General features: G+C 34.7%; 2 protein-coding genes across 4 annotated transcripts; one reads left to right on the forward strand and one right to left on the reverse strand.

Moving 5' to 3' along the window:
• The first annotated feature begins 274 nt into the window (after positions 1-274).
• LOC102810105 (ATPase PAAT-like) lies at positions 275-11,020 on the forward strand. Its single transcript, XM_006820310.3, has 5 exons — positions 275-413; positions 889-1,189; positions 5,784-5,990; positions 7,001-7,308; positions 8,055-11,020. Exons 1-5 carry the CDS (start codon positions 307-309, stop codon positions 8,254-8,256), a joined length of 1,125 nt encoding a protein of 374 aa, XP_006820373.1. The 5' UTR covers positions 275-306; the 3' UTR covers positions 8,257-11,020.
• Positions 10,956-26,803, reverse strand: LOC100373578 (cytoplasmic dynein 2 intermediate chain 2-like). Of its 3 annotated transcripts, XM_078011923.2 has the most exons (13): positions 26,666-26,803; positions 25,159-25,243; positions 24,775-24,831; positions 23,803-23,884; positions 22,393-22,565; positions 22,137-22,208; positions 21,692-21,758; positions 21,095-21,234; positions 20,439-20,595; positions 18,143-18,408; positions 17,277-17,485; positions 15,642-15,668; positions 10,956-13,925 (listed from the first exon to the last, which is right to left on the reverse strand). In XM_078011923.2, the coding sequence occupies exons 1-13, from the start codon at positions 26,722-26,724 to the stop codon at positions 13,796-13,798; spliced, it is 1,524 nt and encodes a 507-aa protein (XP_077868049.2). In that variant the 5' UTR covers positions 26,725-26,803; the 3' UTR covers positions 10,956-13,795. The 3 variants fall into 3 exon arrangements, with proteins under 3 accessions (XP_077868049.2, XP_085360473.1, XP_085360474.1); XM_085504347.1 differs by lacking the exon at positions 15,642-15,668; XM_085504348.1 differs by lacking the exons at positions 20,439-20,595; positions 21,095-21,234.

Genomic DNA, 26,803 nt, shown 5'->3' on the forward strand with positions numbered 1-26,803 from the left:
CCGACAATAATCTAGGGGTGTACCCCCGATTCATGATGTCGTAAAACTATTTGAAATTTCTCATTCGCAATATATTTTATTGAAAATTAGTTCAAAGTAACGAATACTATTATCTTATTATAATGTTATTACCTTTGTAACTGTGGTTGACACATTTGTTATTTGCCCGAATCAACTAAAATCCAATACCGTTTTACGATAGGTCAGAGGTCAAACTATGTCACGCTCGATTCTGTTGTATACCAATAGGAAACTTTTGTTTATTTACTCCTGGCTGCAAATGTGACTTACTAGTAACTTTGGAGTATGGAAAGACTGCAGAATTGTTGGGCGTCGGTCTCATGGACCCAAGAAACGTCCGGATTTGACGTCAATGCTATTCTCAGCCATGTGATGGCAAACGAACTTCAAGGGTGAGGATGAACATGGGATGAGACTGCCATTGTGTTTGTTTGTACCTGCCGGTGGAAACGAAGTGGAGGTATTTCAGGCATCTGAAATTCTCCTATTTGAAAATATAAATGTGACATGCGTAGTTGTGTTGTATATTATGAACTGCAGCATTTTTCTCATGAAGCTCCCTGGGAAGTTCCTGCAACAAAATTAGTTTTAGGAGCAGGCCAACTGGATTTGGGGGTTTAAGATAGGACCTATGTAAATATACCGGTGTATGTATATCTGTTGCTTCCTTAAATATGATTTATCTTGTTTTTCCTACAAAATGTTTTGTTTAATCTGTATTTAGCTGCAGTCCTGTATATAGCTCTTGCTCTAGCTGTAGTTTGATTTTCGTATTGTCATTTGGGTCGAAATTTGATCCGTCATGTACTTTTAGGTGTAAAACTTGACTACTTTCTATACCAATAACATTTATTATGTTTTTCACAGTGACCAAGATGTTATTTCCACAACAACAGGTGGTGTACATCTATCATCGCCTGTCACAAGAGGGTCTGCAGATGCAGCTCCAGAACCATGTTTACTTGAGTTGTCATGCCAACAACATCTGTGTATGGTGTCTGTGGTGGTCATCAGTGAAGCCCGCCATATTGAGTGCTACTCGAACGAGGAATACTGTGGAACTGCTAGAGGATCTAAAATAGATATTGAATCAGATCAAAATAGTCCAGACGTGTTGTACCAGTGTGATTGGAAGTTTGAAAAACCAGTGAAAAGCTGTACAATGAAGGTGTGAAAGTTTGTTTGTATTTTGTACTTTGGGACCTGATATTACTGTAGTCTTTCCTCTTTATGCTCTAGTTAATGTCAACAGGGACCCTCCCCACCTCAGGGTTTAGTGGGGGATTTAGAAATTATGGCACAGATCTAGAAGCAGTACCTACACACGAATTGGTGACGTCATAAAATACATGACCTTCAATCGGGGTCGTTTCCTCGGTATATACGAATTGGTATATACAAATTACAATAAAGATACTTAAGACATTACACATAAGGTAAAACAAATCACGTGACAATATAATGATAATAACGGTAATAAATCCTAGCTTAACAGTTGAACAGAACGCTCATACAGTCAGTCGGGTGACGCCGAGGGTCACGAACTGTGTTGCAAAATGGCCGTGTGGTTGAAACTGGGTCATGGCGTTACGGGTGAGGAAGACATCATTAAACACTCAAAATCACAATAAAACGGGGAACTGGTTGCATATTACGGCGTAGCCAACATGGGAAATAAAAAAACGCCCAATACAAACGACATGGGTTCGAATCACACTAGATACACACTCACCAGAACCGAAGCAATCAGAAACCAGCAATCGTTTTGGCTTTTCCGTTCAACTCATCGGAACACTGGAGTAGTTAGAAAAATGAACACCACTTAACGACCAACGTCGTGGCGTGGTACACAAGCGTGCCATCAAAATAAAACAAAATTAGCTTGAAAAGTCAGTGGGTTCGAGTCCCGCTCAGAGCTACCGTAAAAACGTAAATCAAATAAACTGAAATCTCTCAAACCGTAAACAAGTAAACAAAGAACGTCGCAAAAAAATAATAAACCTCACAAAACTCCACCATACAAAACTGAATGAATAAATAATAAAATAACTAACGTCTTAAACTGGACGACGCGCAATTTGTTCAACAGTTTCCAGATTGTGACAAGAGATAAACAAGACCCAAGTCAAGGTAAGTTTTGTTAAAGTGTCGATGGCGTTCCCTATATTACGAAAACAATTCAGGCAACAGACGAATATCTTCTGTGGTGTTGTGGAATTTATACCGTGTCTGCGGAATTGTTGATTGAGGGTTCGAAGCCAGCAGTTAACATTTTGTTAGAAAGTTTCACAATTAAATCAAATATCCAATGATACCAGTATATTTATTTCATTATTTTAACAACTTGCAATGGTGGAAGTTGGTCAAACACGAGTTCTTACACCTAAATAAGTATCAAATATTTGTCGACACATTTATTCTCTCAACCTTGTAGAGGTGGAAATTAATTAAACAACAGGTATTTACTCACAAATATAATGGTCAATATTTGTCCATACATTCATTCTGTCAATTTAAGAACTTGTAATTGTTGGAATTAATCAAATGAGAGTTGTCTACACCAAAATAAGTTTCAAATACTTGTCCACACATTTATTCTCTCAATTTAACAACTTGTAATGGTGTAAAATAATTAAACGAGAGTTGTCTACACCAAAATAAGTCTAAAATATTTGTCCGCACATTTATTCTCTCAATTTAACAACTTGTAATGGTGTAAAATAATTAAACGAGAGCTGTCTACACCAAAATAAGTCTAAAATATTTGTCCGCACATTTATTCTCTCAATTTAACAACTTGTAATGGTGTAAAATAATTAAACGAGAGCTGTAGACACCAAAATAAGTCTAAAATATTTGTCCATACATTTATTCTCTCACGTTAACAACTTGTAATGGTGTAAAATAATTAAACGAGAGTTGTCTACACCAAAATAAGTCTAAAATATTTGTCCGCACATTTATTCTCTCAATTTAACAACTTGTAATGGTGTAAAATAATTAAACAATAGTTGTCTACACCAAAATAAGTCTAAAATATTTGTCCGTACATTTATTCTCTCAATTTAACAACTTGTAATTGTGGGAATTAATCAAACGAGAGCTGTCTACACCAAAATAAGTCTAAAATATTTGTCCGCACACTTATTCTCTCAATTTAACAACTTGTAATGGTGTAAAATAATTAAACGAGAGCTGTCTACACCAAAATAAGTCTAAAATATTTGTCCATACATTTATTCTCTCAATTTAACAACTTGGAATTGTGTAAAATAATTAAACGAGAGCTGTCTACACCAAAATAAGTCTAAAATATTTGTCCGCACATTTATTCTTTCAATTTAACAACCTGTAATTGTGGGAATTAATCAAACGTGAGTTGTTTACATCAAACTAAGTATTTAATATTTGTTGAGACATTTATTCTCTCAATTTAACAACTTGTAATGGTGTAAAATAATTAAACGAGAGTTGTCTACACCAAAATTAATCTCAAATATTTGTCCACACATTTATTGTCACAATTTAACCACTTGTTAATAGTGGAAATTACTTAAATGCGACTTGTTTAATCAGTTGACATCAATGCAACTTTAATACTGTAAATGGGGTAATTATTCACTGGGTTTTAATTTAGCTTATTTCGCTGACTGGAAAATGCGCTAAATTAAAACACAGTGAATATGTACAATTTAGCATAGAACACATTATCTAAATGACGAAACCGTGAATTTAAAACCCACTTAATATGCCTGAAATGGTAAATCAGTGAAAATTAAACCCAATGAAAATTAGTCATTTTACAGTACCCGCAGACAGTGCACAACAGAGTATCATTATTGAGCAATTATAAACAGGAACGTGTCTTGGCATTAGGGTTAGGGTCGGGTCAGGTATGGGCAACGGAATTATTAACAGGAACGTGTCTTGACATTAGGGTTAGGGTCGGGTCAGGTATGGGCAACGCAAATGGCAAACACCCAATTGGCAAGATGTACACTAACGGGTTATGGCATGCATATAGTTTACACAAGTAAAAACACAAAATTGGCAATTTTTTTGGACAATTGTAACTCAATAATAGAAATATGTTGTATTTCTATATATATACACACTATATAGTCTTATCAAATGCAAACACATCCAGTTAATCCATTGTGGTCTTGTGGGTCAGTTCTTTACATAGTGATCAGGAGGACCTGGGTTCAATTCCCTTGCCCGCCGATCTTTTTCTCGCAAACACCATTTGGCAATAAAGCTAAATATGACAACAAATTATTTAATTTGCATGACTACCCACATAGCTCAGTTGATTTGTACTATGTCAGCAATGTGAGCGATCGCTGGTTCGAATCCAGTATGTTTAGTTAGATTTTTGAATGCTAGTGAAGACAGTGCTCCTATCAGTAGGACTTAAATCCAAACTCCTGTGTGAAGACACTCGTGGTACAGTGGACAAGACAGTGCGCTGGGAACTCAAAGATCGCAAGTTCGAATCACGGATTGGACACTCCTACGAAAGACATGAAAGACGTTAAAAACATAAACAGCGGTTTCAAAAACTCAAGTCAGGAAAACAGAACACAAGAATACTACCCCACATGGAAGCCAGTCGAAGTCGTCGAAGAACGAACACAGTCGAAGAACGAACACTGTTGACAGCTGTAGGTCACGTGCAACAACAGACACGAGGAGCATGGCTGCTCTCCAAATGGGTCCCTTCTTTTGTATTGACCCCCTAAGGATTGCTAATCCCCCTTTCTAACTCTTCCCCCAAAAATAATATATCGCCCCTTTTAAAATGTATTGAGCCACAAATTAATGAATATTCATGAGCACAGAAACTGCTACGTCATGAATAAATTAGCATAATTTTAAAAAATTTGCATAAAGTGTAGGTACTCCTTCTGGAGCTCTGCCGAAATTATTGTTGTAAAATTTGCCAAAAAAGAAGGATAGGCAAATTCCCACCCAAAACAAACCCCCACATTTCCCCCACCGATCGCCACTGTCCATCATGCTTGCTATCAGCAGAGTACTCAATAAACGTATATGCATCTGCAGCTAGCGATGGCAGGACACGAAACACGGCTATTACCCCCACCTCCACAGACACAGTTTGGCGGTAAACCTCATCTAATGCCCCACATTTGTACCGTATCGCCTGAGGTGGGAGAGGTCGAGGTTGACATTGACTGGAGCATTATATGCACTTAATAGGTCTCGGTTTCTAAAATACAGTAATGATCACATGACTGTCAAACTGTTGCAGTTGAAACATTTTGTATCCAACAATGCGAAATGCCCAGAAAATAATAAATGGATTTATATCAACATGTATTAATTAAGTTTTAGCACAAATTACATTTTCACATTTTGCTGTTTTATTTAGATTCTGTTGATTATTCCCCATGATGCGTCCAGGTATGAAAAAGATACATTGTTTGAAAACAAAATGGCAGCCAGTTGGCCATTTTAAACTTGATCTGAAAAATAAAATGATGTACATCCTGGTCTCATTATGTTTAATTTATATAGCAAATTTATACAAAATCTGTCTTTGTACAACTGAGATTTGCCTCCCGAGTTATGAAAATGTATGATTTTGATGCATTTTTGTCGGTTGTTTACAAAAAATAATGAGGCCAAATTTTTTTTTTCGCAGACAATCTCAAAATGTTGTTTTGAAAAAATAACTCTCAATTCATCATATCATGAAATCTCAGTAATGAAAATTAAAAAGTATATTTTTGCGTTTACAGTTTCTGTCATTAAGAGATAAGTACCAGATGTGGTTACATCATGTGAGACTCACATTAGATGAATCCCGACATGTTGACATTAATGACTCAGGACTGAACAAACCCAGTATAGACATGTCTGAAGTTAGACGTATGTTAGGATCGATGAATCAACAAGTTGATGATAAAGCACAAAGACTTATGACATCGGTTGAAGATTATCAAAAGGTAGCAATTATTTCATTTTCTGAGAGTTGAAAATTTTTTCTCGATGTTGATGTTTCTCTAGGGTTGTAATATTTCATGAGCACTGGACCTAAAGCTAACATACCAATCGGCTATTGTCCACCTAAAAATCACCTCTTAGAGCCAAAATAATAGTCTTTTTAGATAAAAACAAAATATGTTTTCTATGCAGTCACAGGGGTTAAACCTTTTGAGTACCAAGGTAAACTTTTTATAACCTTTCTCAAAAAAAATCTGCATAACCTGCAGACGATGTATAGGTCAAAAGGATGTTATGTCAATTTGGTACTAAATTATTCAAAAATGTGATTTCTTTAGGATGTGACCAAGTAACTTTGGTAATTTTGGTACAAAAGTTTTAAAATTCTTGGTTGCAGTGCTTGTGGTTGCTTTAATATTTGAATTAATTTTTGTTCCAGGCATTTAAGGACATTGGAGTCACTGCTGTCCCTCCTGACATTTTTTTTGTTTTGGGTGATAATTGCAAATGCACATGTGAATACTGTGTATTTTACTGTGTAAGGCAATATTCAACATACAGACTGGAATTTAATCTCATTATATCAGACTGCTTTTCTGAAGGAGCTGTTTATTTGCAACAAATCAGCTAAATTTTTCAAAAATCATTTGTTTTTGTTTTTTTGCGTTTTTTCTCTGTCTGTAACCATTTCCATGTGTGAGTGTTGAGAAAAAGTAAAATAAATGACTGTTAGGCCAGACTTTTTTATTCCTTCTTTTTATAAGGCAATTTATATAAGGTACTTTGATCATGATACTCCCACGAAAATGCAACTTGGGTTTGTTATGCGGCGAGTGGGAAAAAAATGAAGATAAAAATAAGGTTTTTTTTAGCAATTTTTTGCACTTACAAGTCGGAAATTACGCTGAAATGAAATTTTATTTTTATTTCATTTTCGGCTCCTGTTCATTCGGCGGGTTCGCGAAACAAGGGATAATAAAAGTCTGGCCTTACCTTCTGTTTGTCCTTCTAGAATCAAAGTGCAATGCTAGGGGGAATACAAAGTTTAACGAGGGACTCCACACCAGCAAACGCTGGAGACAATACTACGGGGATGCTTGGGATGTTATCAATGCTCAACAATTTGTCCACTTTACAAATTGCTCCAAGAACCACAAATGCAGTTGATGTGAATGACACTAGTGGCAGTGCCGACCAGAATGCTATGTACTCTATGTTGAAAAATGTCTGCTCTGAAGTAACAATAAGAAGGAAAAATCAAGAAGATTCAAAGGAAATGATGGAAAAATCGACTGATGAAACATTTGAGAAAAACGAAAGGTATGGTTAAATTCAGTATAATAAAAATAGCTTTATAAAGTTTATCTAAAAAATTCATTGTATCAATTAAAATACAAGGAACTCGAAAGTCACACCGGTGATACAAGAGTGCATCCTGTATCTCCAAGTTGTATTGCCAGCAAAATTATATTTTGAAACTGTTGACATACATGTATTAAGTAATATGTGTATATTAACTATTGTAACAGCTGCATTATCAATAGCCGAACATCACCTAACAGTTTTGTGGATTCTGTTGTGATTGTTTCCTGTATAGCAAGTAGCGCCCCCCCCCCCAATTTATTTTGTGAATGCTGACAAAAGTTACCTTTGACATTTAAACAGTAATAGATTCATTGCATTTCCCTAGTTTCAGAATGTACAGTTTTCTGTTAGAGAAAATGATTTACCAATTTCTAAGTAATGATGGTCACCAGGATTGGGGGGGGGGGGGGGCTTGCTCCACTGCCAGTTGAAAACAGAGCTCCAAAAGTTTAACGTTGTGGAAATTTTTTGGCTAAAAAATTGATGTTTTCGACGAAAATTTGCCAAAATTTTGCTAAAATGGCCAAAAATCGTAAAATTAGGGATAAAAAAAATGGGAGTCAAAACAACAGCGCATACACGCATACTTCAACTATAGGAGTACTCTCCGAGGAGGGAGTCATGACGACTGTGGCAATTGGTTGAGCTGTTCTTTTTGTAACAAGTTTCATTGAAAACAAGATCTTTTTATTTTTCTATAGGCCAACACTGGATTCACATGTAGTAGCAACACAGCAAGATATAATACTGGAGGAAAGATTGACGGAGAAAATTAACCAGGCCGAGGAGAGAATCTTAAAGAGTGTGGAAAGACAAATATCGGCTTTGCAGATTCATATTGACAATCGATTGGATACAATACTTGCAATGTTGACTAACAAAAATGAGATACCTGTGGACTGATGAATAGTATCACTATTCTTCAAGATTTATGTCAAGTTGTGAAAAGACAGTCATTATGAAACATTATTACAGACATTGTGCCCTTGACTTTTGTAATTGCATATATGGGTCAGCAAGAAACTTTTTAATTCCCACTCTGGGATGCTCAATTTCAACCCTGGGTTTCTAAAGCTATGGTTTGGCGCATCTGTTGTTCACAATTTTGTCTTTGATGCTTGACCTTCATGGGGTGATCTGTGTAAATATTCTTAAACCCTGACCTCGATCTTTAATATTTACAACAACAGGGCTTTCCTAAACCTAATTTATGTTCATACATATTTCTGGACACTTTTGAAATTTGCAATAATAACAAGCATTTTCATCACTAAACATCCTGAATTATCACATGAACAGGAAAAGTCATGATTCTCAGCCCTCACACATGTGTAAACATTACAACTGTAAATTAGGTAGGTTTCTGGGTATAAATTAGACTTTGAAAGCCAACACAACGATTTCAATACACATATGAAACCATGGAATCAAGGGTTAGGTCTCTCTGTGCATCTGTCTATCCCACATTTCTCATACAAATGGGTTCTAATTTTTTTTTTTACCACGTCTCAATTTCAAACAGCTGTTGTCACATTGGCTGAACCTAGTTAGGCAAGAGAATGTTATTTGGAAAAATGACTTGTTAGTCCCTGATCTGTATCCAGCCACATCTCACATGTGCTTGGACTGATCAAGTTTAAACTTCACACATACATCAGACATTATATCGGACAAGATGCGAATCAAGATGTCTGAATGGCAGCCATTTTAATGAAAAAATCACTTATTTGTCACATCAAAATCACATATTTATCACATCAAAATCAAATATTTTCACCATTTCAGTCATGTGTAGACTGATTTGGTTTTAACTTAGTACATGCATTGAACACAATGGGACATTGATAAACGTCATAGTTTTCTGATCAAGTTGAAAATGATTGACTGGTGGCCATTTTGTTTTAAAGAATGCAGTTCCGGATATTCATATATCTGTTATGCATGAACAGATAAAGTTTAAACTTCACACCTTTGTTTGATAGTCTGATTCAAGATGCCTGAATGTAAGCCATTTCAAGGACAAAATCACACATTTTCATCACTCAGGAGCAGATCTCAGTTATACATGGACAGATTTTGTAATAATAATAGGACTATGATGTACCGATATGATTTTTAGCTCCGCTGTCGACTTTGTCGAGCGGAGCTTATCGTATGAGTGATTGTCCGTCGTCGTCCATGTCAATGTTTTACTTTTTTGACTTCCTCTTGAAAACTATAAGCCCGAATGCTTTGATACTTGATGTATATGTACCTTGGGTAGACCTCTCTCAGATTTGTTCATTTTGTAATATCTTTAATTCTCTAATTTTGGTGAATATTTTTGTCATTTTTGGGAAAAAGTGATATTTTGACTTCTTGTTAAAAACCGCAAGTACAATTGCTTTGATATTACATATATAGGTACTACATGTGGACCTCTCTCAGATTTGTTCATTTTGTAATGATATCTTTAATTCTCTAATTTTGGTGAATATTTTTGTCATTTTTGGTAAAAAGTGATATTTTCGACTTCTTGTTAAAAACCGCAAGTCCAATTGCTTTGATATTACATATACAGATACTACATGTGTATCTCTCTCAGATGTGTTCATTGTGTGATGATATCTTTAATTCTCTAATTTTAGTGAATATTTTTGTGATTTTTGGTAAAAAGTGATATTTTCGACTTCTTGTTAAAAACCACAAGTCTGATTGCTTTGATATTACATATATAGATACTACATGTGGACCTCACTCAGATTTGTTACTTTCATGGTGATATCTTCAATTATCTAATTTTGATGATTATTTTTGTCATTTTTGGTGAAAAGTGATATTTTTGAATTCTTGTCGAAAACAGAAAGTCTTGTTGCTTTAATACTATGCATATTGTTTATTTTCTAATGATATCTTCTGTTCTTTAATTGAAATGTGCATTGCCAACAGCGGAGCTATCTCAGCCGACAGGCTGCTTGTTTTATTTTTCAGTTTAAAATGGCCAACTGGTGGCCATTTTGTTTTTAAATAATTCATCAAGTTCAAACTTCACTCAATATCAGATAAACGCACATGCATTTTTGTCACTATAATGGCTGGTCGATATTATGGATATTGATATTTCATGCCTATAATACAAACAGGGACTAAGTCATAAACAACGGTTTGTTTTTTTAATTTTAACAGCATTTTGTATGCATTTTTGAAAAGATTTGGATGTCGACTATAGAAAAATATGCCAAATTGACTATGTCAAGACTTAGTCTGTCTGACTTTTATAAATAAAAGGTTTTGGAAAGTAATATTACCCTGGTAGGACTGGACAAACTACTCAGGTTATTTATTTTTTTCAATGAAGTGAGACAAATCAGTGAGACAATTACATAGTCTATTACATTACATTACTCCTAACCACTGGATGTAAAACATCTGGAATAACAGATCAATTTGCTGAATTCCAGCTAAAGTGATACAATCCTGATAAATGATTCCTTTTACGAGTCCACAGAGGAAGTATGGTTCAAACTTATTTAGTCTATGCATAGCAGTGTACAGACTTTAAAGCCACACAGTTTCTAGACTAAGGTATGTATGGTGATACATTAAGAAAATTAACAACAATGTTTTATGTAATAGTATTTTATACAGTAAAACTATTTACATTGAATAAAATAACAAATATACACAACTTGTAAACTATTATTCTGTAACGTATATATATTTTGTATACACATGAAACATGATCATTGCAAACAAAATTCTGCAAAGCTGATCTAAAATATACATGTTGAAATAAGGATTAAGAGGCATAAGTGCCGAGTTTGTCAACCAATGCAAGCTCTAGTACCAGATTAACAAGGAATTGCTATGTAACTAATCAATGTGTAGTCTATGAGCCAGACACAAGTCTGTGGACACTAAATCAGCGATTCCCAATTATTTCAAGCAGCGACACACAAGTGTTTCTCATTTGAATACATTGAAGTGAAATGTTGTTTTGGGGGACTAAGATTATACACAATAAATTAACAAATTCTGCAGTGATGCTACTACATGATTTGCATAGTGGGCAGAGCTCAATTATTCTGTTCATGTTTTTCAAGTAGGACATGGAATTGGCTTAAGAATTTACTGAAAAATACATTTTTTTTCCAGATGAAGATTTGGATATTTCACAAAATCTGAACAACTTCCACAGAATGGTTTGATCATCTGTAGCCTGCAATCAATAAGGTAATCCACTTACTGTATGTCACTCTGCTAATAAATTATTTTAGTCTAACCCTCAATTTGAATAAAAATAATGTAAGCAAGTGTGGGGGGTGTCCAAATGTCCAAACTTGACCAATGAACGAAGAGTATTATAATTCCCTATGACCTCTAGCGACATCCCATAGTCTGTATAAATTTGAATGGGTAATGAGATACTACTAGCATCATACCTCGGCATACCCGGTACATAGTGAGCAGAATGCCACATAGATGTCTGAGTTATTACGAGCAGTGGGGGTAAATAATATTATGCCATTTTCCCAACAAAAAAACTGGAGCATTGCACCTAGGCATTAGTGGAGTGGCTTATAGCAAGTAGAACACCACATTGATTCTAGGCACTAGTGGCACATATATTATAGGGTAGATACTGTGGAATACTTTATTTTCGCTGGAATTAATTTTCGCTAAAAAGGCTTTTTGGGCGTTTTGTATGGAATTTATTTTCACTGATTTTTGATGAGTTTAATGTGAAATATAGGAAAATCAAAGAAAGCTTAGAAAGAACTCCTGTGTGCTGAGAGTTTTGGAGACACATTAAAAATTAATTCAAAATTACTTATACTTGAGATATTGATGGAATAGCTGAAAACTAATTATGCAAATAAGGTAACTAATATGAACAGATTTAAGTGTAAAACTAAAGGTCTGCACAATGTACCAAGTTTCATTGAAATGTGATTAGAACCAAAAAAATAATTATATTTATATAATAATTATTAATTATTATGCTAATTAGAGAATTAATATGAACAGATTTTAGCCTAAAATTAATCAGGCTGTCTATTGTCCTAGAGCATTTATGTACCAAGTTTTATTCAAATGCGATGATCAATACTTGAGATATCAGTATCAATTAATTATGTTAATTAGGTGATTAAGAAGCATAAATATTTACCAAAAACTAATATGGTGCATGGTCTGAGGTTCATTGAAATGTGATGGGTACTCTTTAAAAGTTTCATTGAAATCCAATGAGTGGTTTTTAGACATCAGTGCAACAGCCGTAGAACAGCAAAAAATTAACTAATTATGCAAATTAGGTAATTAATAGGCACAATTATTTATCCCAAAATTAATCAGGTCTCTGCATAGTCCTAGAAAAAATGTCGCAAGTCTCATTGAAATGTGATTAGTACTTGAGATATCAGGTGAAAAGCTGAAAATTAACTAACTATGCTAATAAGGTAATTAAAATGCACAAATATTTTACCCAAAAACTAATTAGGTCTCTGCACAGTCCTCAAGTAACTATGTACCAAGTTTCATTGAAACGTGATCATTACTACTCGAAATATCAAAAGCTGAAAATTAATTAATTATGCAAATTAGGTACTTAATATGTACTGATATTACCCTAAAAACTATCAGGTCTGTGCAGTGTCATATGACACCTATGTACCAAGTTTTATTGAAATGTTATGATTAATACTTGAGATATCAGTGGAAAAACCGAAAATTGATTAATCATTATGTAAATTAGGTAATTAATAATATTAACAGATTTTTACCCAAAACTAATCAAATCTGCGCATTAATTCAGAGCATCCATGTACCAAGTGTCATTGAAATCCAATGAGTGGTTCTTCAAAAATCAGTGGAACAGCTTAAAATCAGTTAATTATCATGCAAATTAGGTAATTAATATTCATAGATTTTTAGCCAAAACTAATCAAATCTGCGCACTAGTTCAGAGCATCCATGTGCCAAATTTCATCAAAATCCAATTAATGGTTCTTCAGATATCAGTGGAACAGTCTTGAAACAGCTAAAAATCAGCTAATTATCATGCAAATTAGGTAATTAATATTCATAAATTTTTACCAAAACCTAATCAACTCTGCGCATTATCCCAGAGTATCTATTTACCAAGTTTCACCAAAATTTGATTAGTGGTTCTTGAGATAACGGTGGAACAAAAAAAGTGACATACATATATACAGACATACATACATACAGACATACAGACATACAGACAGACAGGGTAACTGCAAAGACCTTTTGTGCTTCGCACACGGGAGTCAAAAAGTATATTTCGCTGGATTTTATTTTCACGGAATCATCCCTTCAGCGAAAATAGCGAAAATAAATTCCAAGCGAAAATAAAGTATTCTACAGTACATGTAGTCTTGGAAGTACATACAATTTACAGATGTATTTAATGTTGACGTTTTGATGGTCAGTGGCAAAATTAATCCAGCGCAGAAGCAGCCATTTCAGCCAACACGTCCACCTCTCTTGATCCTTGTGTTGTCAACTCGTCACTAAGCTGCCAAATTTTGACAACGCCTTTCCCATCACCAGTGGCCAGTAACTGACGTCTGCAAAAAACAAGAATGAAAGAATGACCAACTTTGACGTAATGCAGTATCAAAGTCTGTTGTGGATGGCCACGATTCAGTTCTGACCATGCAGATCATTATGAATATTCTATTACTGGTTTTAATTCTGAAGTGGCAAAAAGTCTTCGGAAAAAGAAATAAAGAGAAGTGTAGGTCATCATTCGTTATTGGTTTTACTTTTCATTTCAAGTCCCTCTCTTTTACTCAAGTACTTTACAAGCAACAACCAATTGCAGTTGATACCATTTCTACACAACTGGGGGAGGGTAGACCGATAGACAATATGGCACAAAGCAGAATACAGACTGGTATCAAGTGCACAGCAGTGTCTATTCAACCCACAGCTCTGGACTTGTCTAAAAACTTTGATCGAGGTTAATTTAACAATACCAGTATTCAATCAATATATGAATAGTAAATATATACAGGAAAAAAACACAAATTTAGCATAATATTTATTATAGCTATATAATAACTACTACTGTAAAATCTGTATTAGAAACCGCAGCTTCTATTAAAATGGTACAATGCAATAGAGGGGATGAGGCTTCTATTAGAGCATCTACACATATGAAAAATGACGAATTTTTGGTTCTCAATTATTCAAAAAGAATGGGTGCTACTTCTATTAGGGATGCGGCTTCTAATACAGATTTTACGGTACTGATAATTCAAAGTTCAGATATTTTTAAAATAATATAAAATTCTAATGCAATATTCAAGGAATGTAGCCAAATTTTAACTGAAATAGCACATGCAAATATTTTCAAGCATTTTATTGGAATGTTTTTAATGAGTTTACACCAAGCAAAGGGGGTAATGCTTAGACATATATATACAAATGTAAAGCTATGACATACTGTTCTAGTAAAAACACAATAGCCAGGTACACAAATTGTAAATCGTCTCATATGAGCACTTTTATATTAATCCAATGACTGTATGTCATAATAATAACGATGTAAAATCAACTTTTTTTCACCAACAACTCATTTTGAATGTTTATATCTCTTCTAGCTCAGCATCAATTGGTTATTTCTGAATATATCAACATTGGATAGATGCTATACATCCTCAAGATCGTGTTTCGGCATGCTCCATGGCATTGTGCTACCCTATCAGCCATGTGCTTGCCACCTGTGAGGTACATGTACATGTGTATGGGTCATGTGCATGTACATTCACTAATCATGTGTCACCCATGTGCCACACATATACTGAGCACAAGTCACGCATGTGCCACCCATGTGGATAAATGTTATTCCATTTTTTTTGTCAGTTTAGATTTTAACATTTTCCCCCAATATAGTGTCGAAAAGTGCCTAAATCTCATTCAATTTTTCCTTGGTGGTAAAGTGACTTCATTTTGTTCAAAACATAGGTGACATATCCCCAGTATGGTCCTAAGGTAATACTGTAAAAAATATATAATACTGATATTGCTACCACTATAAACCAAACAATATAGTCAGTGCATTGGCATACTGCATTGATAAAACATAAGCAATAAACATCCCACACTTGGCTTGAACTACACCATACACCAACTTACAATAAACTACATTAACTAAAAGAAGTTAAAGTTTTGAATAGACAGCAGAGAAATAAAGCAAAATGCATTTTTACACTTTCTAATGGCACATTTAAGAGAGCTGAAAAACTTGGCCCACAACAACCCACTCTGATCCTACTTACTCATTCCCATATTCTTTCATTCCAAATCTGTTGAGAAAAACAATATTTATGCGGACCATGTGTTAGTAGAAAGTTTTCTAGCACGCTCTAAATATTATTAGATACATGGATAGCCAATAGAGTTTAATATAGGTCCAACTGTAATGTTATATTATATCAAAACTGTTCCTTTTTTCTATAGATGGTTTTTATTTAGGCCTTGACTTGAAAATGGTTTGAGGTCTAAATGGTACTCTTGAGCACAAGCGATAATTTGAGCTATGCTATAAAAATCTCTCCATGGTGATACAAGTCTTAATTTAGACAAGTGAGAGATCACACGCCCGAGAAAGTAAGGTTTGTTTCATTTTAACACTATTAATTTTTTTTAACCTACAATTTTTATTTATCTGTTATTTTATTTTTAAACTTTATTCATTTTGTTTTTTGCTCTCCAGCAAAGTGCAGTACTTATAATACAACCTCTTATGACTAAGCGGTCATTTTTGCCTGCTTTTATTCAGTTTCCATAGATGGCATACTTTCTTTGAGTTGAAATAAAATTATGAAATGAAATGAAATAACAGATTTCATCGATGTGTGCAATGAACCAAAACACACATTTTTTGTTTTTTGTCTATATAAATAACATTTTGTTTTACCAAATTTTGATTTTTCTATATATAAATAGTAATTTTAAGGGTAAATTGTATTTAACTTATTGCTCATTTACTATATTTAAATATATATATATGTGAAATTACAATAAATAATCTGATTTTGGAGAGTTTGGTAAGTTTATATTTTATATTGAAATACATGATTCTAGTAATCTGGCTTTTCTAATTCAGTCAACAACCCTAGCAAGTGAAGCAAGATTTCCTTGATTGTTTCAACTGAGTGTTGTATAGTAAAGAAACTACAGGATACAACTTTTAATTTATCTACAATGAATCATATGCAATTTATTAATAATGCATTAGACTAGACTAAGTAAAATTTCACTGTGTTTCTTCAGAGTGGGATTGACAGCGCCTTTCATGTGAAATATATTCCCCAAGATGACATCAAGTGATTGAATGGAATATCAAGTTCCAACAGATGAACAATCCTCGGGGGCAGACATCCGGACATTTTCACCGCATGGCAACCATCATGGTGAAAACAAAGGCCGAAAACTTGCAGAAAACGGTACTTTCGGATGGTTGTTGGGACTCCCCTGCATGTGTAACGCATATAAATTTGATTGTTCAGCATTACTTCAAAGTTGAGTTCCTTTTGTCTTCTTGAATTTTCACCGGCTCTTCGCTCGGCGTTCCGCGTTCCACAGCAGCGCGCACAGAGCCCATAGAAATACGTGGTACAGTGGTGCGCGTCTTAGCAACATGGAACGTCTTGTGACATAGCTCCGCCCCCAAGGGTAGCTAGCTTGAAGTTTTCTTCAAAACTGTTTTAACTGAGGTTTCTCTTCATTTACTGTAGCATGCAGTGTAATTTGTACTGTCTATTCAATGTATTAGCTCTTTTCAACATATTTCACTGCACAGGCCTTTTTAAGATTGGTCTTGGAGTTCTTGATTACAATTCTTTCTCTCGTTTATACATGTACAAGTGCAGATCAGAGTGAAAATTTGTTAAGTATAGAATAGTACTTACTGACTTTGGTTGAATTCTAGCGTGTACACAGCTTCTTTCTTATCACCTGCTTCCAGTGAGTATACTGGGTTAATTTTACTGGTTTTCAAGTCGTATATAAGTAGGTGGCCTTCACCAGTGACCAATGCAAATACTAATGGACGCACTGGAGACCACTTTGCAGAAAATAGATAGCCTAAACCTGGTTCAATCGTTAGTATAGGTTTGGCCTGTAATGGAGAAAAAAAGGACTCAGATATTCAGTTGATGTTCCCACACTGAGTAATAAGAAGTGATTTATGATGAATCTCATGAGGACTACAGTCTCTGTGAATTTGTTTAATACACCTAACCAGATATATCGACAGCTATTTAGTTGACAATACAGCTGTGTTTCCTCCAAGTCAGGTAATGATCTACTGGCTTTCTGAAGCGACATTACTTACATCACAGCTTCATTATCAGCCAATCAGCTGACCATGTATCTGGTCAGGTGTAAAACAAATTTACTGCCACAGTAAACAAATACTGCACAGTAATACAACAGTGACAGGGTATCAGTGGCAAACAATGCTGTTATTTTATCACACAATCACGCAAGCAAAATGTGCGTCTTCCTACATCAAGATTGTATCAATTAGAGATGGAATATATTTCAAATGAATACAAGTCTGATAGCAGCAGTCTCAATGTGAACAATCTCATGATTTCACAAGTGGGTTTTATATTAGGGTTAATTATTGTCCGGCAAATGATGACGAACAACACATATCATTGAGCACTCTATAGACCATCGCACTTGTTTACGTTTTGCATGCTTATGTGTGGTGCAGTGACTGCACCCAAAGATCAAATACTGCCACACCCACTCCTAGATTTACACATACCTGCAGCATACTGTATATTCTTGCTGTTGTATCTGTACCACATGAAAGCAGTAGGTTTCTATGATATGGTGAACTATCTACGGCATATACTGGACCATGGTGTGGCTGGAATGAAAACGTGACTGGCGAACGAAGTGGTACAGATGATTCAATATTGCTACTTGCTGGTGAGCCTCTTGCATTCATGGAACATTTAAACACACCTCCCGACTCAGAACCGACAACAAATAATGATTTGTCTTCAATTGCATATGATATACACGTGACTGGCAAAAATACAAATAGTATGTAATTAGTTAAGCACATGATTGTACAGTAATAATGAATATACCGTAGAAAACATTTTGGTTGTTTTGTATGAAATTTATTTTCACTGATTTTTGATGAGTTGAATTTAGAATATAAGAAAAAAACTTATTTTCACTGGTTGCAGCAATAATTATTCACATTTTATTGATGGGTACCAGCAATTACAAGTATTGTCTCACCACTCCTTACCAAGGTATTGGTATTACCAGTATTCTGTAATATAAACCCTAACTCTCCCCACTTTGGGATATGTAGGCATGAGGAAAATCACTGACATTTGTAATAGGTAGTGCCCCACCACTGGGGGAAAAAAGATATTACCGTACCTTAGCACCATATTCATCCCCAGACCTAACTTTCTAAGCAGAGTAATTAGTCCACTTGCATATCGACCCCAAGAAGCGTTATTATCACTCGCCCAATCCATCCCATTTTGAAGAGATTATAAAACCACAGCTCTTATCTCATCACCTTGTTCAGGGGAGCGTCATTTCAAGCTCCAAGGCTATTTCCAAAAAGCAAGACCTGCATCTCCATACCTCGCCCCTCATTGTCACTCTTTTATGCGTAAATAGAGCTTAACTAGCCTAATATATGGAAGGTACTAACGGAAGGAGCCACGACGCCTATCAAGTAGCCACTTAAGCCTCTTAACTGGTTTATTTCCTTTTGTTTCAACCCAAATTAATCCTGATAAGGACATTGTCTAGCTCATCTTTGATGTCGATGATAGTTTGCGATTGTTTACACAAGTAACGAGTTAGCGGAGTATGATATAACCTCGCCGATTTTTAATGTGACCATAAAATATATGCGCATTTTGAAACTACGGTCATCACATATACGCACTGGGTTTGTTTAGGTGTGAAAGGTCAATTTACGTATTTCACAACCTGAAATTCAACAGATGAACGTTTGACTTCACAAATTTCACATGTTTTAATTATTAGCAACTGTAACTTTAACAAGATTCCAAGTGCATACAACAACAATTTCTAAGGACTCCTAAAAAATATTATCACAGAGAAAGTGTCTAGGCATGCTCTTCTTTCGATACTATCTTTTCTGTTGGTGTTCGCAGATGTCCGGCGGTAAAAAATTTTGGGCGCCAAACCCACGCACTGACAATGGTACCATTGCAATCGTACCAAGCAATCATTGATTAAGTCTCATTACCATTACAAATACAAAATTCACGATATTTCATCAGTTCTTTATCAATCAATGTTATATCTGACAATTTTCCATTAAAGTTCGCCAAGATCTCCGGAAACAACAGCATTCAAACTAGACACCATTTTCAATATTGTACATGCGAGGTTCGACTATCGCTTCCGAACATGCTCCGAATATTACCGAATGCTCGAGATTAGCATAACCCATTGTACGAAGGTGTTAAAAGCTAACAAGAACAATGTTTGTGAACAAACGCTGACAAATGATCATGGGGTAAAGCTAAAACAATAGCGTCGTGGCTCGTTCCGTTAGTACCTTCCATGGCCTAATATATGAGATCCAGATGATAATGTTGATTTTTATCAAAAACCTGAATTATCCCAAGATTAGCCTTATACACTACATGGACAGGTGGGAAAGGGTTTAAAACTAATTTTTGACTAATGTATAGCAAAAACTACAACATTTTACCTGCCAGAATTATTTCTTTCTAAAATTTAGGTACATAATAATTTTTTGAAAATAAAAAGTTTAATTTTGAACACATTAGGTAGACTACGATATTGCTGATAGAAGTTGATTGAAACTTTTGAATTCTGATTAAAAACTATTATGAAAACTAAAAGATTTTGAGTGGGACTATTTTGTGGAAGGTTACTAAAGTTGATGATGGTTGTGAGAGGGACAACAAAATCTAATTTGTTTGTCTGGAAAATCAGGCAACTATGAACAAATCAATTATTTTCAAAACTTGATTAGCTTAATGTAGTATTCATTTTTCTCTACCCTAATTCAACGTTCAGATACGTACCACCCATTTCAGCATCTCCTTTGACTCTAGATTTTCGCATCACACTTCTTGGCATACTTTCTGTCAATAATATAAATCCTTCCACTAATTCCAGACTAGCTTTCCTTCGATTCACTTTCCATATCAGTATTTTGCTATCACTGCTTACACTAACAATCTGAAAAAAGTTTTCTATAATTACTAACTTTCAACAAAAACAATTGGGAAAGAAAACAATCATTTGGCCTATAGGGGGCGCTCAACAATTGGATGCTGCACAAGTTACTCTGTTCATTAAAGGGTCGTAGTAGTCGCACCATGTATGCGCGAGACATATGGGTCTCATATAAACAAAGATGCCGACTTTGACTGTTGCGCAGATCAACGAATACAAACCGAAACGTTACCAAGTTTTAATTAGGTATTTTTAGGTGATTGGAAGGTATCAAAGAAGTCACCATTGGTAATTAGTGCAAGTCACGCCCAGGTTAAATCTCATACACGTGGTGTACATCTCTATGAGTCCAATTTGAACATGAAGCTGCACGACGACCACTGTCATTTAACTTCTCAATTACGAGAAAGTATTAAATTTTGTAGAAGTAAAATTTTCAGTACTGGTGAGCGTCCCTCAAGTTACGTAATCGCAAACATAATAGTTAACTATCAAAACTAACATTATATTTTCTGCCCTTTGACAAGGGATCTTCAATCCATTTGACCTTTGACACCGGTTCTCTGTGAGAATCATCGCCAATACCAGATGTGGCAACTATTGTGTCATCTTCTTTACTTAAATCCCAAATAACAATTTCCCCTAAAAACACAGCAAAATTGTTAAAACAGTTAGTTGAACAAATTTATTATTTATAATACCAGTAATAAGAATATTCATCAGATACTGTAAAATACTTTATTTTCACTTGAAATTAATTTTCGCTATTTTCACTGAAGGAATGATTCAGTTAAAATAAAATCCAGCGAATATACCTTTTTTCCTATATTTTACATTGAACTCATCAAAAATCACTGCAAATAAATTCCATACAAAACACTCAAAAAGTATTTTCAGCGAAAATTAATCACAGCTAAAATAAAGTATTCATCAGATAGCAAAATTGTCGATATAGACTATGATTGTCCATGTATAGAACACAATAGATAGCTATGATTGGTGAAAGTCAGGTTATTCACAGCATGGCCATTGTTTTTATGTGTTTTTGAGAAGTTTACTGTAACTTTAATATGTTGATGCTGACTAATACCATACTCACCATTGAAATTACCACCAGCTATTATAGAAGGTTTCTTTGGATGAAAAGATATACACATAAGACAACTCTGAAATACAAAATGAACATTTATTATCATTACTTTTATCGGAGCATTCATTTTGTGATAACAATATTCTTGGGCGGCATTATTTAACATATCACGTATTGATGCTATTTTTTCCTATTTATTTTGGCTATCCATGGAGGTTTCCCACTGGCATTGTGTTAAGTAATGAGTAGTAGGAAATGGGTTGCATACATCACAAGAAAAAACACGAAAAAACTGAACTTGCAATCAAACTGTTAAAATCGGCTTTATATCCAACTGTACTGTCCTAATTTACCCATGTATTTTTTGCAAATAATCAAATATAAATTTGAGCTGGAGATGAGAAGAGAAGGAGGGTGAAAACTAAAGAAAACTATAGTACATGTTAACACTTACTGAGACATCAATAGTAACATCTGGTTTATTGGGATTTACTCGTCTATCAACATTCCAAGTACACAATGCAGACTGTAAAAAATAAATATCAATAGATGAGACAGGTAAAGTAATAATTAAATTAAATAACTATCATACAATATTATTTATCATCAAAGCATTTTTTTAACAAGCCTATTACATTTCGGCCAATCATAATATGGCAAAATGGTCATGTGATGAGTCGGCATGGTCACATATGAAATTATTTTTATACCTTGTGTGTACACCAATCTTGATGATCAAACCTTCCATAAGATACAGCAATAACGGAACCTATTGAGTTCCAAGACAGACCGGTAGACTGTGACTCTCCATCCATGCTTGCATAGGTTAATGTATGTAAACAAGTCACTGCATGGCTATCTTCTCGCCAATTCACCTCATAACCTAGTAGGATAAACAGGCACATTTCTTAGTAGGGTACTTGATGTGTGAAGGAAATAACAGTATTAATAATAGTAATATTGTGAAATTAACTCAATTAACTCATAGAAATAATTTTCAGTAAAATTTATTATTTTGGAAATTTTAATAATCTACGCAGGGAATAAAAACACAACTACATGTTCCTCTAAGTACATAATATATATATCTGGAAATTGTGTTTGCAACTCAATTAGAAGGTATGTGTGGGGAAATCGCTACTCTTGGTAATCAGTGCATTTCCCAAAATAAACATTGCGCGCCCCCTAGTTTCTTCATCATTCTGCGCAGTATTCTGCGCCATCGAAGTTACAGCAATGATTTTCAAGCCTGTTCATCAACTAGGAGTAGCACAAATCTTATTTTGGGAAATGTGCCGGCGCATTCCGGTGGTACAGAGTACCAATTTCGAACCTCACACATACCTGCAATTGGCCAACAACCAATCAGAAGCTGTATTACAAACTACAAATGCAGAAATAGCTTGTTTGTCCCAATTGGTGAATGCAGAAATAAGTACAGAGTTGACATTTTTATATACAGAGCAAAATGAATACCACCTTTTCTTATTCTGAATATAAAATTAAATGGTGAGACACAGACTAATACAAAGATACATTCTAGATGGGGGTTCAAATTGATATACACGACAAATACTGATTTGTTTGCAGTATATCATTTATAATAAGAGATTATTACGAGGATACCTCAAAGTATACACGAAGACAGTACAGCTGGAGTATCGACCGACGCAAAGCAGAAGTCGATGCACGGCATACTGTCTGAGTTCATATTTTGAGGTATCCTCGTAATAACCTTATTATTATTATTATACATTTTTTCCTTCCAAGGATACATCATAGGAATGCCAAAATCCAAAATGTTTAGAACAGAATCAGCGAACTTCTTTGTGTGGAGTCCGGTCAAACCCTGGTGGTAGCAATGTTTGTTTTTACTATTAGAGGACGCTTACGCGCGTAATCACTTCATATTTGGAATTCGCATTTCCTAATATGGTAGGATGAAAATACCCCATAAAATAAGGCAAAATTACAGGATGCTGTAACTTATGGCGTTACGATGACTGATGTATAATAATGAATATTAGACCACAGCGTGTTAGTTTGTTTATATAGCATGCACATGTCTTTAAAGGGGCACATGTCTTTAAAGGGGCACATGTCTTTAAAGGGGCACATACCATCAAACGCATGACTTCTATTGTTTATTTCAAGTTGCCGACTCACAAATGGTTCAACTTCTGTGATAAAGTCACATAATTCCTGATGGAAACAGAATGGGATAAAAATACATATATATATAAATATAACATCAAGAATTTTTAAGATAAAGGGCTGCAACTTTGATATCTATATACATTAATGATGATGATGGAGATCAGTGTATCTATCAAACGTATTTAACCAATGGCATCACAGAATGCAGTGGACGCTTAGAAAGGTTTGATTGTACATGCCGATAACACTCATTGTAATACACGTTTCATGAATAAGCAAAGACACTGGCAGAAACAATCTGGGATGAACACAGAACCACTTATTTGCATTAGTATGAATTAGTATGAAGATTCACCCAACTTCTTCAATTCACACGAGATCTTCAGCCCATAGCAAACCATCTTATAAGTCCTTGATAACATACTAGTGTACTTGAAAACAAAGTCTATAACTCATTAGAACCTGTTTCGAATGTAGTCTGAAATCGTGAACTATTAATTTGGGTTCTGTCCGCCTGGTGCTATTTCTCAGAATTGCTTTGACAGACCTCATTTCAACTTAACACTGCTTCTCAGAGATGGCTGGGTGATTTCATTGTATCATCCATATTCTAGAGATACTACACGTATCATGGATACCATAAAATAACCAAATTGCTGCCAGTCGGCCATTTTTGTTTTAATCCCAAACCTGTAACCCAGTATGCATGATCATGATTCTGCTCAATGTTGGCACTAAGATGATACATAAAAACCTTTAGTCGGCACATGTGAAAACACATTCCCCTCTTTTCATCACAAAATATTGAAGAATACAAGAAAAAAGAGCAGACAAATTTGGGCGAGAAAGTCTGGTAGTGAAAAAGATCAATACATGAACACCTAAGATAGTATGATAGAAACTACAGAATATACATATAACATTAACATATTCACCTTAGAGTTGTCATCTAATAATCTAAATTTCTTCTCAGGTTCATCTTCAGTTTGAATCTGAAAACAAACATAAACACAAAAGTCAACATTGACATTTTATTCCTAAATAGATTAATTTATATATCAAATCACTATCTTTCTCTCTCCATTTGGTTCAGAATTAACTAAAGAAACGGCAGAAAATATATAAAAAAAAAAGGTTACACTTTTTGTTCTGCAATTATATAGAATGTTAACTTATATTCAAACTAGAAACTGCACTTGTAATAATGAATATATTAAATATCTGCAACTACTATAAAGATAATTTCATGTAACCACTGTCCTTCATGTGACCAAAGCATTACTAATAGAACAAATATGGTATGTATAAGCCACACCCACCTTGACATGGACTCTATGTATGGACTGCACTTCAACCTCGTCTGTTAAAATTTCACTTGTCTGTGCGGTACTACTTTGAAGAGATCTGTGACAATGCAAATACAACAATAATAGACATATTAGACATGCAAGAGTTACCTGAACCAAATATTGAAATTTGCTATCCAACATGCTTCAAATCTGAATGGCAGTTCCTCTGGAAAAAGCATTAACACAAAATTCTGCTCTTCCTGCTTGACTGTAGACTGACATGGTGTCCAGTGTGAGTGGAACGCTTCACTGATGGATCCAGCCCTAGGTTTCCACTTGGGCCACTGTGGTTGAGGTTGACAACCAATTTCAAAGAGAAACCTTCACAAACTATTAATTTAGCAAGTACACAGTTATGTATCCAAGTTTCAGTCACTTACACCCCAGCTGTGACATGTAATTTATCTGTCTTCATAAAAATTGATCAAATTGATATATCTATACTGTAAAATACATTATTTTAGCTGGAATTAATTTTCACTGAAAAGACTTTTTGGGTGTTTTTGTATGGAATTTATTTTCACTGATTTTTGACAAGTTGAATGTAAAATATAGAAAAAAGGTATATTTGCTGGATTTTATTTCACTTAATCATTCCTTCAGCGAAAATAGCGAAAATTAATTCCAAGCAAAAATAAAGTATTCTACAGTAAACTCCATGTGTGCTGTTCTTAAAGCAGGTAAATACTCATGACGTATTTGGCTTTTGTTAAAGCGGGGGGGGGGGGGGGGGGGGGGTCATCACCTGCACATGCAGAAGACTGCCATAACATGTTGTTGTTTACAAACAAGCATCTTTGCATTTTTAGCTTATGTTATCTGCGTTGCTTAGGACACAATTTTCGTGTGCACATGTGACAACCATTCTGTTTTATCATCCAAAGTATGAAAACTGATTAAGTGACTGGATAATACACATATGGATAATAACGATTTCTACAAATGAGTGATATCAGGTGATAACATTGTTATTATATGATCAAGTCACACACCCCCCAAAAAAATAAGGAAATTGTAATTTTCTGGAACTACTCTTACAAATCATATGTTAATTAATGCTAATTATTCACAACTTTTATGTATTTTGGATAATACACATATGGGTAATAACGATTTCTACAAATGAGTGATATCAGGTGGTAACATTGTTATTATATGATCAAGTCACACCCCCCCCCCCAAAAAATAAGGGAATTGTAATTTTCTGGAACTACTCTTACAAATCATATGTTAATTAATGCTAATTATTCACAACATTGATGTATTTTGGATAATTTTTTAACATTTTATTTTACATTTGGAGACGAAAACGATAGAATTCATCAAATAATACGAGATTCAGTTGACAAAATTACAAGTCGAAAGGTGGTGCCTGGTCGCCTGACAACTCGGATCGTGAACCGGTGTTTATCATAATAGTCGCATCGAAGTCATTATTTGTCAAATCGCACTATTAGCATTAAACACAGCCATTTACCTTTCTTTCTTCCATGTAGATTTGAAATCCACACCGTCAAGCAGTTCATCGGTAAACATATTTGGTGTTTCGGCTTCAAAGACACAACAACATCACGATTGGTATACTGCTTCCTGTTTCCACACAAATATTCGCTCA

This window comes from Saccoglossus kowalevskii, chromosome 10 (genome assembly GCF_978046115.1).
Source record: "Saccoglossus kowalevskii chromosome 10, keSacKowa6.1, whole genome shotgun sequence".
Taxonomy (NCBI): Eukaryota; Metazoa; Hemichordata; class Enteropneusta; family Harrimaniidae; genus Saccoglossus; species Saccoglossus kowalevskii.

Coding starts and splice junctions, on each gene's coding strand:
- LOC102810105 (XM_006820310.3), top strand. CDS start 307: ATGGAAAGACTGCAGAATTGTTGGGCGTCGGTCTCATGGACCCAAGAA. Junction 414..888: donor ATGGCAAACGAACTTCAAGG/GTGAGGATGAAC, acceptor TGTTTTTCACAG/TGACCAAGATGTTATTTCCA. Junction 7,309..8,054: donor ACATTTGAGAAAAACGAAAG/GTATGGTTAAAT, acceptor ATTTTTCTATAG/GCCAACACTGGATTCACATG.
- LOC100373578 (XM_078011923.2), bottom strand. CDS start 26,724: ATGTTTACCGATGAACTGCTTGACGGTGTGGATTTCAAATCTACATGG. Junction 22,566..23,802: donor TAGAAGTCATGCGTTTGATG/GTATGTGCCCCT, acceptor TTATCCTACTAG/GTTATGAGGTGAATTGGCGA. Junction 15,669..17,276: donor CTAGAATTCAACCAAAGTCA/GTAAGTACTATT, acceptor TTTTCTCAACAG/ATTTGGAATGAAAGAATATG.